This window comes from Musca autumnalis, unplaced genomic scaffold (genome assembly GCF_047663935.1).
Source record: "Musca autumnalis isolate F117 unplaced genomic scaffold, ASM4766393v1 scaffold_5, whole genome shotgun sequence".
NCBI lineage: Eukaryota > Metazoa > Arthropoda > Insecta > Diptera > Muscidae > Musca > Musca autumnalis.
This window is the reverse complement of record NW_027412088.1, coordinates 98,656,740-98,674,067: the sequence shown is the minus strand read 5'-3', so window position 1 is coordinate 98,674,067 and position 17,328 is coordinate 98,656,740. Positions and strand designations below refer to the sequence as shown.

The window sequence follows — 17,328 nt, the reverse complement described above, 5'->3', positions numbered from 1 at the left end:
ATGTTGCATAGTGCTGTGATAATAAGAAATTAAGCTTTCGAAGTCTTCGGAGTTATGCTGGATACAAGGTACTGCGGCTTGGATCATACGAGAAGTGGAGGTGTTGGACTTGTATTCGTATTGCACCAGTTTGTTCAGTACAGACTTATCTCGCTTGACTCTAGTGACCCCTACTTGGAGTGTATGGGGGTAGTGGTATAGTGTGGAACGGCCGAAATAGAACTGCTAAATGTATATCCCGGCGAGTATTAACTGTGTCCGGCGTTAATCGCCTAATATCAGGCCGCTGTTGAGAGGCCATAAACAGCTGGTCCTAGAACATTTTAATGCGCCCCATGAGATATGTCATTTAACCATAGGAAATGACCAGAGCGGCATAGCGCTGGCCGAGGAAATGATATTTTCACATGTTGTTTCCACCAGGATTGGAGAAGACTGCCATATTTCGCTGACATATCCATCGTGCCACCTGATCTGACGAATGACGTGATATGGCAACCCTCGGGTCGAACCATCTGCCTATCCTCATCCCCGTACTTAATGCCGTACTTTCCTTAACCGTGCAAAATAATAAGAGCTAATTTCCAGCAGAGACGACGGGATTAGCGAATGAGCATGATGAACTTCGAACCTGAATCTGGGAAAAGGATGATTGGACAACTGTTGTGTTTAACGACGTGGTTATGACAGATCCGAAGAGGTTAGAGGGTTATTTTAGCCGACAATTTATTGAGCAAGCCAATAACGACCGGCCGAAAAGAAGTATTCCACGTCGTTTGAGTTCTCTTCCGGCCGACATTTATAGAAAGGGGAGGAAAGCTGTCACATTAGGTCTGTACGATAACCCAAAAGTTTGTGCAAATTTGCACAAACTTTTACAAAATGCTGTTCGATAACAAATTTGCAAAGTAAAAGAGAGAGAATTTGGAGACAATTGTGAGAGAATATTGGAGAGTTTTGGAGACTTTTGTTTACAAGTTTTTGCAAGGAAAATTTTTCTTGTAAGAATTTGCAATTTTGATCAGCTGACTTAAATTCGAATGTTTTGTGGCGAACTTCTTGGCAAAAACATACGGGCATGTTCTGGAATTCACCGTGTATCCATTTCACATCACACATGCACTTCACCTGTGAAAGCAATTGATGTTCTGTATTTCACGTGAAAAGAGCTTTCATATTTCACGAAAGAACTTTGGAAAGCTTAATTACAGCTTTCAAACTTTAGCTGTGTCTGGTTACCCTAAAATTTGTAACAATTTGTACCAATTGTTGCTGGAAGTCGTCTGTTAACACAAAAAACCAGCAAAAGAGAGCGATTCGAGAGAGACATTTTGACAGTTCTTTCACTGAGAGCTTGCAAATTCTTGCTGGACAAATTTCTTCTAGCAAGCACTTGCAAGCTCTTCTTCTTCCTGAAAACAATCAATCAGCCGTTTTTAGTTTTTTGTTGATTTATGTTTGTGAACATTAAAAACAATTTTATTGTGGAAATAACATAGTCTAATTGTATTGTTTTATGAAGAACAAATTTGTAAAGTGGAAAAATACTTTTTTGTTTCATTTTCTTTTTTATTTTTAATAAAATACAACGTGTTTGCTTCCTTTGTTGGCGGACAAATTGTTCTGTTTTGGCAAGTCAGCTGATTGCTTGCTGGTTTTTGCTGGGAAGGTGTCTGTTTACTTTTTACATTTTTCTAGCAAAAGAGAATAAAAACCCCTTACTCTCTGAGAAAGTTCTTGCTGGACAATTCTTGCTGGGAAAGTAACCAGACAGACTTTTTATCATTAACAATGAAAAATAAGTCTGTCTGGTTACTTTCCCAGCAAGAATTGTCCAGCAAGAACTTTCTCAGAGAGTAAGGGGTTTTTATTCTCTTTTGCTAGAAAATTGTAAAAAGTAAACAGACACCTCCCAGCAAAAACCAGCAAGCAATCAGCTGACTTGCCAAAACAGAACAATTTGTCCGCCAACAAAGGAAGCAAACACGTTGTATTTTATTAAAAATAATAAAGAAAATGAAACAAAAAAGTATTTTTCCACTTTACAAATTTGTTCTCCATAAAACAATACAATTAGACTATGTTATTTCCACAATAAAATTGTTTTTAATGTTCACAAACATAAATCGACAAAAAACTAAAAACGGCTGATTGATTGTTTTCAGGAAGAAGAAGAGCTTGCAAGTGCTTGCTAGAAGAAATTTGTCCAGCAAGAATTTGCAAGCTCTCAGTGAAAGAACTGTCAAAATGTCTCTCTCGAATCGCTCTCTTTTGCTGGTTTTTTGTGTTAACAGACGACTTCCAGCAACAATTGGTACAAATTGTTACAAATTTTAGGGTAACCAGACACAGCTAATATCAGCCTGTGTTGGCGCATCAACGAATACACATGCGTGTGAGGGTATGTACGCTTTGTTCGTTTGATTGTTTACGAAACAGGCGCAAACAAAGAAACGAACTTCTACAAGAGCGCGTACATGTTGAATTTGGTACTTTAAGAAAAAATACATTTTTTAATCATATTTTGTTAAGAAAATTAAATATTTTTTTTTTAAATGCTAATAGAAAACACATTAAATTTTAGTCCTGTGCAGTTTTTTGTAGAAAATTTCAATTAGTTTCTTTAAAAAATAAGGATTCACTCAGCTCTCGCCATCAAAATTACAGTGTGAGGAATACACCCCAACTAGGTGTAAAGTGTGTTGCAGAACAGCTTTAGGTGTGTCGGATACACGTGAGGTGCAGAGGTGAATGCCAGAACATGCCTGTATAACTTGTGCTAGTGTGAGTGGAAACGTAAACAATGCGTTAACCGAACGAATGTGTTTACAGTGTACGTGTGTGTCGTATGCCCGCGGGCATAGGAAAGTTGTTGTTGGTGGCCATCACTGTTCTAAACAGAACATATTATGTGTGTTCGTTTACTCAAAATTTGTACAAATTGTTACTGGATGTTGTTCGTTTACTCTACAGGCCAATACAAAAGACCTTGGTCGTTTACGAGAAGTTACTGGACTTGTACAAATTTGTACAAATTATTGAGTAAACGAACACACCTATTATTACATACGTGCATGTTCTGGAATTCACCGTGTATCCATTTCACATCACACATGCACTTCACCTGTGAAATCAATTGATATTCTGTGTTTCACGTGAAAAGAGCTTTCATATTTCACGAAAGCCAATCTAGGAATATATTTCCAAACGCATCGATCTTCTACTACAATTTGGATGCCATGTTTTGTGACACCATATTCAACTTGGTCTTTCCATTGGGGTTTTGTCGTCAAATGTCTCGTATTCATATGCCGGTGGCTTTATTCATCCTCTTGACATGGCCCAGCCAACCCAATAGTTGCAGCTCGATACCTTTTTACTATATCGGTGTCGGTCGGCGGGTACAGCTCATGGTTTTATCGACCGGGTCTCTTTTATACATACTTTAGTTCCACAAAAAGAAACAGGTTTCCAAACACAATATATATTTGTCTTTTTGTTTATAACAATTTACATATGGTCCGTTCCAGAACTGCAAGAATCTCTAATTTTTTCTACTTTTTCCGATAACATAAAGGAAAAAATGTTATCGTAGTAAAAAGTAGTAGCTTCTTGCAGGTTCTGGAACAAAGCAATAGTATTTTTAATTAAAATATGTAAATTTTAACACAACCGATCACTTTCTTCTGACTTTTATTTTCATACTAACAATTACTTTTGCAAGTAAACAACGACTCACGACTCCATTCGAACTTATGATAATTCGATGTAAAAGATCGGATCTTTCACGACTTCATTTGAATGAGTTCAAATGCTGATGAAATGATCGGATCTTTCACGACTTCATTTGAACTAATGCAAAAGATCCAGTGAAAACATGGCATCTTATGGAACCACTTCCATAAAATTTTGCTGGGAAGTAACCATTAGATCTGTGGGCTGTTTTCTCGTGACATAATCACATGTTTGGAAAGTGTAGAATATTATCAAATACAACAAATTGAGGCATTGTTATGTATTTTCATGTATACAATATTCGCTCCTTGCCACCTTGGTTCAAGACGTGAAAAACGTCGCTGTGTATTTTTGTGCCCATTCCTCTCTCTATATTTTAAGAACACAGAAATATTCGTTAAATAGTTGACGATTTCGGCACATACGTCATCAAAAGGAACACCTAATGAGGAGATGGTACAATCATAAGCATACTGCACCAATTTGCAATCTGATGCATTTTGTTGTAGGCGGAATTGACTGATTTTTATGTGGACAATGAATTCGTTTCAGACAATTGTGTTTTTACGTGACTGTATTTGATAAATATTTGTATTTTTTGTAAATTAACTCACCTGGGTATATAAATTGGCTATAAAATAAAATACATTATTTAATTATTTTCTTCAGAATTTATGTTTTCAATTTGATTTTTGTTTTTATTATTAACTATACAATAAACATAATTTTAAAACTAAATACATCATCGTTATCATCATTGGTATTGTAATTGGTTTCATTGTTGTTTTATTTATTTTTTTGAGTACCTTTTCCTAAAGTTAGTTATACAATATTTTTACCAGAGAAATATCATATAAATAAAATAATGGTGGTGAATGAATGATCATTATCATCAAGAAGAAAAAAATTCAACAAAAAATTTCAATAAAATAGTCATAAATTAAAATGTAATTTTTTTTAAATAAAAAACACTATGTGTTAGCAGAGAAATGTTAGTTTTAAATAAAAGAAATTTATATCATTTGTTGTTGGTTTTGGATTTAGTGACAAGTATCTAATTTTGATATTAGAAATAGGAAGCTACGGGGTTTCACAAAAGAATTTTTTTATGTATATTTATATACAACATAATATGTTTTTTAGTTGTGTTTAAATTTTAAGAGTTATTATATAAAAATATATGTATGTATGTATTTATTTATGCATGTTATGATTTTCACGTTACTCTCATTAATTTGTGATTCTTTTTGTTTTTGTTTTGGTGTATTAAAAATAAAACCCAATATTGATAGTGTTTTTTGTTTAAGGATTGCAACAATCCATACATTTCCGCTTTGCTTAAATGGAAACGTCGTCGGTTTTGTTGTTGTTGTAGTTTTTTTTAGATTTGTATAATAAACATTGCTTCATCCTTGAGTTTAAAACTAGTATTGGTTTTCCTTTTTTAAGTTTCTTATAAAGAGATACAATTTTAAATATCAATATTTTTTATGTATATTTACAACACACACAATAAACACAAGGTGGACCATTTGGAGGGGAGGGAATTCTTAAAGAAAATGACAAAAAGTTGTGTTCCACTTGTGTTTTTGGTTTACTGGCTGGCATATTTTTCTGTGGTTTTTGTTGTTTTAACGTGTTGGTGAAGTTAGGCTATGTACAGCCTTTAAGACCACAAAACCCAGGACTGTGGCAGCAGCTACACCCAAACCAGCTTTCCACCATAATGTAGGATCCTCAGTCATTAAACCAAACTGACGTAAATGGCTGAAGATAGTTGAAAAAGAGAGAAAGAATAGAATAATATAATGTTGAATTGTAAATATGCAAAAAAAAAAAAAAAAAGAAAATATTTATAAGAAAATGAAATTGTAAAATGAGGGGAAATAAAAATTAAAAAAAAAAAACAATGAAAACTGTTATAAGAAAAAGTACACATCTAATAAAATCCATTATAATTAAGCCAACACCACTTTGTTATAAGAATGAAATACAAAGGAAATACAAACCAAGCGACGCACAGCGGTGAATATTTAAATAGTGTTCTAACCCTCCATAGTCCGGTCTATGGGTCGGGTAGGTCGGGCATGAGTAAAATAAAAATTGAAAAAAAAGAAAACATTTTCATACGTGACAATAAAACTGTTTTTGGAAATTTTGGGATCAATGTCTGAGGAAGTATGGACTTCACCCCGATTTACATTAGTTCCAGCGTGTACATTAGCGTGTCTTAAGGCACCACTGAAATACGCAGGAAATGTCGTATACTTTACGCTAAGGCGTATTTTCGCCACATTTGAAAATGTACAGCCTTACACAATCTCTCTCAATCTTTAAGTTGAATCGACAGAGAGACAGAATTCACGGGGAATTTACTAGAATATGGCTGGTGATGGAAATTCAGTGAGCACCACGGAGGCAAACAAAAGGACTACCATCCCCATCACAACTCTGAAGACTGCAGATGTTGTTCAGCTTCGTTTCCTGAATCTCCGTGACCATTATAATTCTTCGACATATAAAATTCAGAATCTCATTGATCTTGCCACGAAGACCATCGCAGTTGTTAGGAACTGGAGCAGCAATACGTGGTGTTGAAGACTGTCGCTGATACTGCTGTTGTGGTGATTGCGGGGGAGTTTCATAATCCGAAGACGACGACGAAGACTCTCGGGCGATCAAGTTTACGCAGTACCAAGCAGAATAATCCTTATCGCTATACTCCGTAAGGAAGATCAGGTCTGAACATTTTCTAAAATGTACCCATTCACGACACCCGTTGAGATGGTGTTTCCTCGGGTCAATCCTGTACATAGAACCGGTCATCGCGGTATTGATAAAATTTATGTCTCGAAGATATTGTTGAGTTCTCCCACCCAAGGAGTATGAAAATATCCGAAACTAAATTAAAAGCCGCACTGTTCACCACATGGACGGCAGAAATGAAGCTCCCACTGAATTTCGATGGGTCAATAATTCCAACCACAAACTACCCCTAGGGGTCACATTCGATAGCATGTTACAGCGATCTGCGACAAGATGAGAGGCAGGAACACGGTCCTCAAATCTCTGGCCGGCAGCACTTGGGAAGAAGATAAAGAAACCTTGTTAACCACTTACAACGCGATAGGTCGATCTGTGGTAAGATATGTGGCATCAGTGTGGTATGCCATTATAAATGATACGCAATGGAAAAACTAGCAAACCTGCCAGAATGCAGCCATGTCTCATGTCTTCACTGGACCATTTACTTAAGGGGTCTAAGATCTTGCATGGGCACAACAGGATGTTGTCAATGCAATACCTGCTTGGATCCTATAGGCAAAAACATTCACCACCTAATTGAAAGATCTTCATGATCTACACCTTTTTCAGATGTAATTCGAAACATTTTAGTTGTAATTCGTGATTTCATTTGTAATTCGAATTATTCCATTTGTAATTCGAATTATTTCATTTGTAATTCGAATTATTCTATTTGTAATTCGAATTGTTCCATTTGTAAATCGAATTATTCCATTTGAAAATCGAATTATTCCATTTATAATTCGAATTATTCCATTTGTAATTCGAATTATTCCATTTGTAATTCAAATTATTTCATTTGTAATTCGAATTATACCATTTGTAATTCGAATCTGAGATCTGGTTGGTGTAGTCGCCTCAATTCCTACTGGGCCAGGATTGACGGCACATCGCAGAATATCTGTCCAGCAGGAAACAACCGTTCGTATGATACGCTACACCTTTCCAACAATCCAGCTCGTACAACAACTACCAACCCCATTCACTTTCGTACCGGATTTATCCGAAACCATAGTGTTTCAGCCAGCGGCTGCCAACCGCTTTGAACAGAACAAGAGCAATGTAATAATGTCAAAGGGCACTTCTATACATGTATCCATTATATACTCTATAACAAAGTGGCGTAATTGAATAAATAAGTGTATATTAAATAAAAAAAAAAAACATTAATATAAATGATTATTACATTTATTTACAATACGGATAAAAACATAAAAATTATGAAAAAGAGTTAACAAAAAAATCTGTAAATATGTGTTAGCACACTGTGATTGATGTAGTAAAGTATTAAAGCTTAAATTAGCTATTAGTTTTGGATAGGTGATAGTGCTACTGCAAATTTATTTGCCAGTTATTGGTTTGCGCTCTTTTAGCAGTTGGTGTGGATGATTGATAGGTGATTGGTGGTATGTATATTAAAGAGACGCTCGCACACACAACATATACGTTTATATTTATATATAGAAAAAAGAAAAACATTTATATTTAATTAAGAACAGATTAGATTAGTAGATCAATTAAACTTACGCCGATTCCCACAGCTGTACCAACCTGTGCTTGTAAAATAATATCCATGCGGCTTGAAAGCGTCTAGTAGAGACAAGTTTGTTTTTTTTTTTTTAATTTACGCATTTTTTAAATAACAATTCCCGGCATATGTTTTATATTAAAACATATAAGTATTATTTTTGATATTTTTTTCGAATGCACCAGTAACCACAATTTTTGTATGACATTTTGTTTCACAAAACACCACCATATATGTATTAGAGAAATAAAATTGAAAAAAGAGAATAAATTATATATTATTATTGCTATTTTTAATTTAAGGACTTTATAGGGGATTATAATCGATCGCTCTGGGAGAAATTAAAAAAAAAGATACGAAAGTATAGAATTTTGAAAATTGAATTCGTCGAATATAAAATTTGATTTTTTAATTAAAAATTATAATCCCTTTGAAAAAGAAAAATTATATACCACAAAAAAAAAAATAATAATTTGCAATGCATTCCACAATCTGTTTTTTGAAATTAACACAACTTTGAATATAGGTATCGGGTTTCTATGTCTCTATTTTAAATTAACAAATATTTTGCTTCATTCATATAACGACTATATTTAATAAAATTTTAATGAAAAATTTTTAACCGTTTTCCAGTATTTGAATGAAAAGATGTTATTGCAACCATGAATATTTCCCTCGGAATTTTCTGCACGGAAAATAATGTTAAAAAATGAAATTCTTTAAAAATCATTTTTTTGAAACGTTGAAAACTACTTGAATCGACAGAAATAAAAGATTGTAAAATTGGGGAAAGGGAAGAAATTCCGCACGAAATTTTTATTCCCTGAATATATATTTCGAGTTTGTTTTTATTGCGTTTCGAAAGATTTACATGAATCAAGAATTTATGTACAAAAACTAAAAAAAAAATTGGATGTTCGGAACTTTCAATGTCTTTTTCTCACGGAATAGGTATTTTCGAAAAAGGCAATGAGGGCGGGCTGCATGCGGTAGCAATGTTAAAACGACTGCCCTAAACTAGACCTAGCGCAACAGCGTTTGTTGGAGAGGTACAAAAAGAAATAGAAAAAATATTCAATGGACAAATTTGACATCGGGGATTTTCCACATTTACAATTTATTAAGAAAACACCTTTTAAGCTATTGATTTAGGGTATTGCGCCTTTTTCGGGAAGTATGGTTACCCGAGGTTTTTAATTTTTGGGGATTCAATAAAAAACACTGATGTAAGTTATTAACTAAAATCATCTGAAGAATTGCAGCATTGAAGCCAGAATTGTGGACAACGGTTAAGTCACTCTCGAACCCTGTAAACAAGGAAGATAGGACCTCAGTCCTCAGTCACCAGCATCCGAAATAGCTACAGAGTTGCTGATCATCAGCATGGGTTCCGTAAGCAGCACATAACGCCAACTCCACACATATTAGTCGAGGACTCAACCAGAGCAAGCCGTGTGATAGAACAGTGATGCAGGCGCTTGACTTATCAAAAGTCTTTGATACTGCCATGTTCTCCGCTCTGTTTGAGGACATCGAGTAGACAACCCTTCGGCCAAGTTTGAAACGTTGGATAATCAATTATATGTGAGGACGCCAGTCCACAGACAGAGGTGAGAGCTGATTTGAATGTCATGGTCGATGGTAGCAGAATTCCAGCCAGAAACTACCCCTATATTCTAGGGGCCACTTTAGAGAACATTGCAACAGAGTGCCTCCTCATCTCTTCAGTGGACCATATACATGAGGAGACAAAGATTCTTGCAATACAGTACTTGCTCGGGTGTTACCTTGAGAGCCATCCCAATCACCATATGGTGGATAGGACCCCCACCCAGCATGTCAGGAGGGATCATCATTATCTAAAAAGGGCGGTCCACCGTTATAAGAGAGAACCCCTAGATCAACAAATCACAGGCATGCACGAAACTGTGCATTTTTTCAACTGCCCTGCCAAACCTACTCAACCAACTCCAGTAGATTTGAGGTTGCTTCGATGGGATGCAGCCACATTCTAGAACTGCAGATAGACCCAGAGCCATATTAAGCAGAAAACGAACATACAAACATATCAATACTATTACAACAACAAAAAACTGTATACTATGTGAAAATGCAGAAGAGATTGAGACGGTGGAGCATCTACTACTCAGCATCTACTGCTCCCCAAAAGACACCGACTACCGGATAGATACTTTACAATTTCCCAGTTCAAATTTAGAAATAACATCCAATTTTTCCCTTTCTTGCTCTCTCAAGAATTCAACAAGCAATAACAATGGAATCCTCTCATTATCATCTTCACATCTATCCAGGATGAACACAATGGACCAAAGATCTCCGATTTAAGTGGTCACCGACCATTTTGATACTGATTAATTCCATTATAAAAGTGTCCGTAGCAAAAGCTATTCACCATGAATGGTTCATATATTCTTAGTGGAAAACATACATATTTCCAAAACACCATCTGAGAAGTCTTAGGCGTCCGATATGGATAACAACTCCAGTTGCATTACCGACAGCAAATTTAATAATAGAAATTTCCATTTCCGCATTGAAATTCATACTTTTTTACAGTTAAATTAATAGCTGAAGGTTTAAAAACAGATATTGATAGAATTTGACAAAATTTTCTGTCTCGATTAATTCAATTAATTAAAAATTTTCTGTCGTTTCACTTATTTTAATTGTATAATTTTCTCTTCTGGCAACGCAACTACAGTAGAGTTCTATCCATAATCGACTCCTTAACCTCCACGGTTCATTTTATGACACACCAATACTAAAAATACAACCATTTGAGAGACCATCACATATTTGGCCCTAATTATGATTTCAATAATGGATATCAATGATTTTGTCGATCTACTCAATGGACGGCATTAACTTTTGTTTTGTATTTCGATGATACTTTCGATATGTCTTATTAATGAGTCAACAAACTATTTATACTATATTGCAAAATGTAAAGCAGCCAACTATCAATGGGTTCCGGTTCCAAAATCCCACTACCTCCCTAATATTGTATAAAGCTTATAAAGCATGAGATAATTGCACTGATATTAAAAAGTACCTAATTGTGTAAAACTAAAAAGCATAAGTAACATGAAGATTAATTCAAAGGGTATTAATTATTCAATCATCAACATCGTTCATGTCAAAAAGGTTTTGTTAGTTGTGTTCTCGTTCCAATTATACTTGGTTTCTAATTGCTAAAATTTCAAATGACAATTAACTCTTCAAAACAACATGTAACAAGCCTTTTAAACAAGAATAGGAGGGAAATCAATGAAAATGTAATGTTTTACAGACGCTCGACAAATGACAATTTTCCAAAAGAAATGATCTTTAAATACATAAGAAAAATCTACTTACGGAAACGCCGCCATGGTTGCAAGTTTTACATATATTTCCTTTTTGTTGCTCTTCAAGCTGAAGCGATGCGGTGGCAAAAGTTTATACTTTTCACAAAACTCATCTGGTTGTAACAAGTAATCCTGTCGACGTTCATCCAAATCACATTTGGTGCCAACAATCATTACTGGAATTTTACTTTCGGCATAGTATTTTATATAAATGCGTGCAATATATTCAAATGATCGTGGATTTGAGGAGTCATAAACTAGACAAGCCACATCACAATTGATTTCTTGTGGTTGGAGAGGATCGAGGGCATGCTTGACATCAATGTCACGTAAAATTAAGTGTTTTTCTTGACCATAAACCTATAAAAAACAAACAAACAAACAAACATGAGTTCTCTTTCAAGTATTAGTCATGTGGCAACACACATACCTGTACAGTATTAACACAATGTGTAACATTTGTTTTAAACTCTTTGCCAATCAGTGATTTCGTATCATCGTTGAGTAGAAAACCACGGCACATTCCAGTCTTCCCTGATCCTTTTGGTCCAATAACATGACACATGTACACCGAACGACTGCTTTGGCGTTTGGCCAAATCAATACGCCTCTCCCTCGTCACGTGTATAGCTGCCAATTGTGTATCATTTTCGTGTACATTAAATCCCATATAGGCTAAATATTCCATAGTTTTATTAACATCTATCAGTGTCATGAGAGCCCAACGACTTATCCAACCATTTAAAGTAACCCATCCCTTTTCATTTACCGTACATGATTTACGTATATCTGTTGAGTAAGACCATGGAGCCTGAGGACAGGTGCTGAATAACATTTTATGTTCTTCAGGCGATAGAGCACCATCACAATCTTTGTCATAACGTTCAAATAATGCCGTTAAAAATTGTTGACCCCTGTGCGATAATTCTGTACTACTACCGGGAGGGATTTTTAATGCCGGCTTTAAGTAGTCTTTACTCATTTCCAATTGTTCATTGTAGCCAAAGCGCCGAAGTACAGCCCATGTTGTTTCATTACGACCACGTTGTATGAAAAGGCAATGCAGGAATAGAAAACCTTTTAATGTAACCGAATCGTTATAGATTCCATCTTGTATATTCTTTTGTATAACAGACTTTACTTCATCGAGAATTTGTGGTTGAAGTGGGGTGTTGAAGCAACGTCGCTGGAACAAATTTAGCTCATAGTCATTTAGTAGATTATCGCCATCGATATCGCATATTTTAAATATGCGTACCAGCGATTTCTTACAAGCGGGAGTTAGCTAAAAGGGGGAAAAAATGAGAATATTAATAAAATAAAATGTTTAATTAAATGTTCAAAATGAAGCTTAAATTAATAACTAAATTTGAAGTTCCCACAAAAATTTACCGACCATGAACGATAGTTGCTGTGTGGATGGATTGACTTTTAATGCTGTGCATTTTCTGATAAACTAATGATTTTGTAATGCCATCTTTCAATGTAAACCTGAAGTCTCAATCATCTAATACAAGTCTAGCATCGACGTGATGCATTATTGGATATTATTGTTACATTTTACTTGCAGAAGTTCATATTTTGTCCATTGGGAAGTCTATAAAGTTCCGAACTTATCTTGAGCAGTTGCCTCATCTTCAGTTTCTCAGTACTTTTAAGATAATGGTGGTTATTTTGAACCAAAATTCCCCGTGCGCTTTGTCTTTCCACCTTATGAACCTTAGGGAAAGAGCGAGGAAACATACGGGAAATTAAGGTTCATAATAACCCCCAATACTTATCAATCTACTCCATCTCACTGTGATCACAGAAGAATTTTCTTCAGAAAATAATTTAATTGAATAGGACCTTACAGTCCGTGCTGGTGGCTTTAATCCGAGTTTAATATCATTCGTTTGGTCAATTATTTTTATTTTTCTAATGTTTGAGATGTTTTAAAAGTAAAACTTCTCTACAAAAGTGGTGTCTTAGACACGCCCTTCGGACTCGGCGATAAACTGTAGGTCCCATATCATTGAGCTAATATGAATCGGGATGCACTCATTGATATGAGAGAAGTCTCCCTTGTCCCTTCAGGGATGTTTGGAGAACAATTATATGTTTGAGCAGGCCCCCCAATTGACGATCCTATAGCTTTGCATTTCTTTTTGTCTATTCTATGTTATAAGCATTCCCCTATACTCCAATTCTAAACCACTTACATCTTGCTCATCCATAATATATAATGGTGATGTTGGATGTAGTACAGCTTTTTGTGCATAATAAAACATTTCCGATATATTATGTAAGGTTTTTGCAGAACATTCAACACAGCTTTCAACTTCGGGAAATTCTTCCATTATACTAAGAACACTCTGGAAAAGAAGAACAAAAAAAAAAAAAAAAAAACAAGTTATTGACAGCCGTAATTTTAACGGAAACTTATTTCAACCTACATTTATGGTCGAGTATTCAATTAGATCCACTTTGTTGCCAACCAAAACTACAGGTTTTTTGGGCTGATCTTCTCCAACAGCTTTACGTATCAATGGTAACCAATGGGAGGTAATACGATCCAGGGTATCATCATCATCCACTGCATACACAATGCAAACGACATGGGATTTTAAGATTTCTTCATTTAGGGCCTCATCGCTTTGTTCAATATCTAAAAAATAGAAGAATTTAATTGCTATAATAGTAATTTATTAAGTCATGCTATGGTTCATTTTCTCCATTGTGGTCGGTGTACAGAGGGTATAAACATTTCTAATAGGATTAAACATTCACTGATAATATAAGTAAACACTTAAATGTCATTTGTTATTATGACCTATTTGAAAATTGGTACAATTTTGTTCTCATATTATTGAAACCGGTTTTACAATGGACAAAACAAACTCAGCAAATAATGTAGACCACCGTCTTTTATGATCTATACTTACGTGAATAGTCAACAATGTTTGTGGGCACCTGTTCGGGAGTAACATTTGCCGGTATGGTAATTTCTTCAGCTTTGGGTGGAACATCTTCGGGAAATTCTTCACTAACTAATGATAGTATAAGGGATGTTTTGCCTACGCCAGGATCGCCAGCCAATAATATGCGTACATTTTTTCGTTGTGATGTGCTGATGGTGGTGGAGGACACCATAATGTTTGTGTTGTTTATAAAATCTATTGATTATCTAAACAAAAGGAGTGCAAGCAAAAAAAATCAAATTATAACAAATTTTTATATAAATAAAATTTCAAAAAATAGACATCTCACATGCCTTCTGCTTTCTTCTTATTGCAAATTGATTTATCACCACTTTAAGCTTATTATCTTTTTATCACATAACAAATGTTTGTAATATTTATAAATAGTATATTTTTTACCACACACATGGGTACATGGGGGGTCGGGTCGTTCCGTCCGTCTTTCACTTCTTTGGTTGGATTTGTCAATTGCAAAACTTTAGCACGCAACACTATCAAACACACTACGCTGTTGGCTGGCGTCACAAACTATTTAATCATCCATCCATCCGATGGATTCCATCGTTCTTTTGTTTTTGTTGGTTTGGTCTTTGTTCAGCCGTTCTTATTTCGGATCGATATAATTTTTTCCTTCCAACTTGTACTTACATACTACTTCAGATGCGGCTTATTTATCTTGCTAATATCTACTCCTGTAGAGGGTCCGTAATCCGCAATTTTCACAGTTTGGCAAAAAACATTTTATTTATATATTTTTATTACTAAAAGAAAGGAAAATTACATAAACTTTGCTCAAAAAGAACGAAGAAAACCCCAATAAGAAAATAGGCTGACTTCAAATGCAGGGATTCTTAGGCTGATACCTATTTGTATGAGCCGTTAAAAAAGCAATAGACGCCGATGATAGCAGTGACAGCAAGTCATTGGACCGAAAGACCAGCGTTGCCCGTATTTTTTAGCCTTTTTTCCCAAACATGTCCAAAACTTTTTCCCAAAATTCCCCAGATTTTATTGTATTTCCTCAAAAAAAAAAAAAAATCCCCAAAAATGGGATTTGCAGCCACTAACTTGTGACTGCGTCACTCGGAGACCTTCCGGTCCATTGTGATCATCCAGTAGAAAAAATAACTGCAAGAAAAGAGGAGAGGAAAAAGAGAGGATAGGGGGAAGAAATAAAAAGAGGAAGTTGTTAGAAAAATAAAGAACGAATAAATTACAAGAAAGTTTAAGAGGAGAGGTATAGTTTATTTTTAATGGTACGCAGAATAGTTGAATCAGTTTACGCGTTCAGGTTGCGCTGTCCCAGCCACTTCAGATTTTTGATAATGTTGTAGATCACAGCAGGTTCCACAGTTGAGTAGAAAGTTAGACACGGTGGAAAGTGAACACCTACTAACCTATGCCGTCTACGAGCCAGGGCTGGACAACGACACAGGATGTGCTCGATCGTCTCTAACTTCTCCTCATCCTCACAGAGTCTGCAGTAGTCAGTAACGTCATCATCCCATTTAATGGTAAAGGCCCTGATATGGCAGTGTCCAGTAATGACTCCCGTCGTTACTCTAACTTCAGCTTTACTCAGGTTCAACAGAGAATTCGGTCTTTTGACTGACAGAGACGGCCATATGGATCTTGCCACAATGCACCTAGGTTCATTATGCCACAATTCACTGGCTCTTTCGTCAGAGAACGTTTCAATTTTTTGAAAGAAATGACAAATGGGTTGTTTGATAGAGTCAGAGATAGCTAGATCTGTACACTGCGATCCTCGTCTAGCTAATTCGTCTGCTCTTTCATTACCCATATAGTCGCAGTGTCCTGGTACCCAGCATAGCCGGAAGCCGTTAGTTTACTTAACTTACTTAGTACACTTAAGGACGGCATCGGATTTGATGTTGCAGGATTTTATGGCTTTAAGAGCCGCTTGACTATCCACAAAGATAGTCACCGGTTCAAAGATTTATGCATCCAAACTTTTTATCAATTCCGCTGCCTTCCAAATCGCGAAGATTTCAGCCTGGAAGACACTACAGTTGCTGTCTAGCCTGTAGGTGTACTCAAGAGATAGCCTTTCACAGTAGACGCCAGCCCCGGTACCTTCCTCCATCTTGCAACCATCTGTATAAAAAGCCAGACCGTCCAGAGGGGGGTTACTGCGGTTCCAGTCGTCTCTACTAGGTAAAACGACGTCTATATCGTCAAATCTCAGGACTGGTGATATATAGTCGCTCAGTTTTCCGCGTTGGTTCACATTTATGCCTGATTCGTTCAGGATACACCCATGTACAACCGCGCCAGAGATCCTGTTCATGCAGCCGTAGGGCACTGCGAGCTGCCTGACACTTAATGCTGAGACTCAGTGGTTTTAAGTTCAGCATTGCGTTCAGAGCAGCCTGTGGTGTGCTCCTGGTGGCTCCGGTCATGAGAATCGAGGCAGCTCTTTGTACCTTGTCAAGCCTACCGGATGTCAATTTTTGGCGCAATGAGTGCCACCAAACAAGAGAACCATAGGATAAGATGGGTCTAACCACGGTATTATACAACCAATGTATAATCGATGGGTTTAGACCCCAACTTTTCCCAATAGAATTCTTACATGAATAAAGTGCAATCAATCCTCTCTTCGCCCTTTCCTCAGCATTCCTGTTCCATCGCAATTGACAGTCCAGGATTGTGCCAAGGTACTTTGCCTTGGGCGAGAGCTGAAGCTGCACTCCATCCAGTGTTGGTGGTACAAATACGCCGAGCTTACGCTTTCTCGTGAACATTACCAGTTCTGTCTTGGTGTCACTTCATGCGGCTCCTAGAACAAACATACAGGGAGAAGGCTGGTCAGATCTGGAATAACGAACCTGGCTGCAAGGTATCAAAGGCAATCTGGCCCAACCTCTCTAAAAGGAAGACCACTTCCCTACTCTCTATGAGAAAACCCGAT

At 36.2% G+C, this 17,328-nt stretch overlaps 1 protein-coding gene across 7 annotated transcripts in view; it reads right to left on the bottom strand.

The window, feature by feature from the left end:
• Miro (mitochondrial Rho GTPase) overlaps positions 1-15,369 on the bottom strand; it is a 637,534-nt gene extending 622,165 nt beyond the window's left edge. The window contains exons 1-8 of one of the 7 annotated variants that reach the window (XM_073991163.1): positions 15,042-15,310; positions 14,358-14,599; positions 13,869-14,080; positions 13,635-13,787; positions 11,864-12,718; positions 11,444-11,793; positions 8,092-8,130; positions 4,387-5,502 (exon numbers count right to left, since the gene is read on the bottom strand). In XM_073991163.1, the coding sequence (XP_073847264.1) occupies positions 5,367-5,502; positions 8,092-8,130; positions 11,444-11,793; positions 11,864-12,718; positions 13,635-13,787; positions 13,869-14,080; positions 14,358-14,565 (1,953 nt within the window). In that variant the 5' untranslated portion in view covers positions 14,566-14,599; positions 15,042-15,310 and the 3' untranslated portion in view covers positions 4,387-5,366. Of the gene's footprint in view, positions 1-4,386; positions 5,503-8,067; positions 8,131-9,290; positions 11,794-11,863; positions 12,719-13,634; positions 13,788-13,868; positions 14,081-14,357; positions 14,600-14,799; positions 14,943-15,041 lie in introns of those variants that run through there. The other 6 variants (XM_073991161.1, XM_073991162.1, XM_073991164.1 and 3 more) reach the window with 6 other exon arrangements.
• Between the last annotated feature and the right edge of the window lie 1,959 nt (positions 15,370-17,328).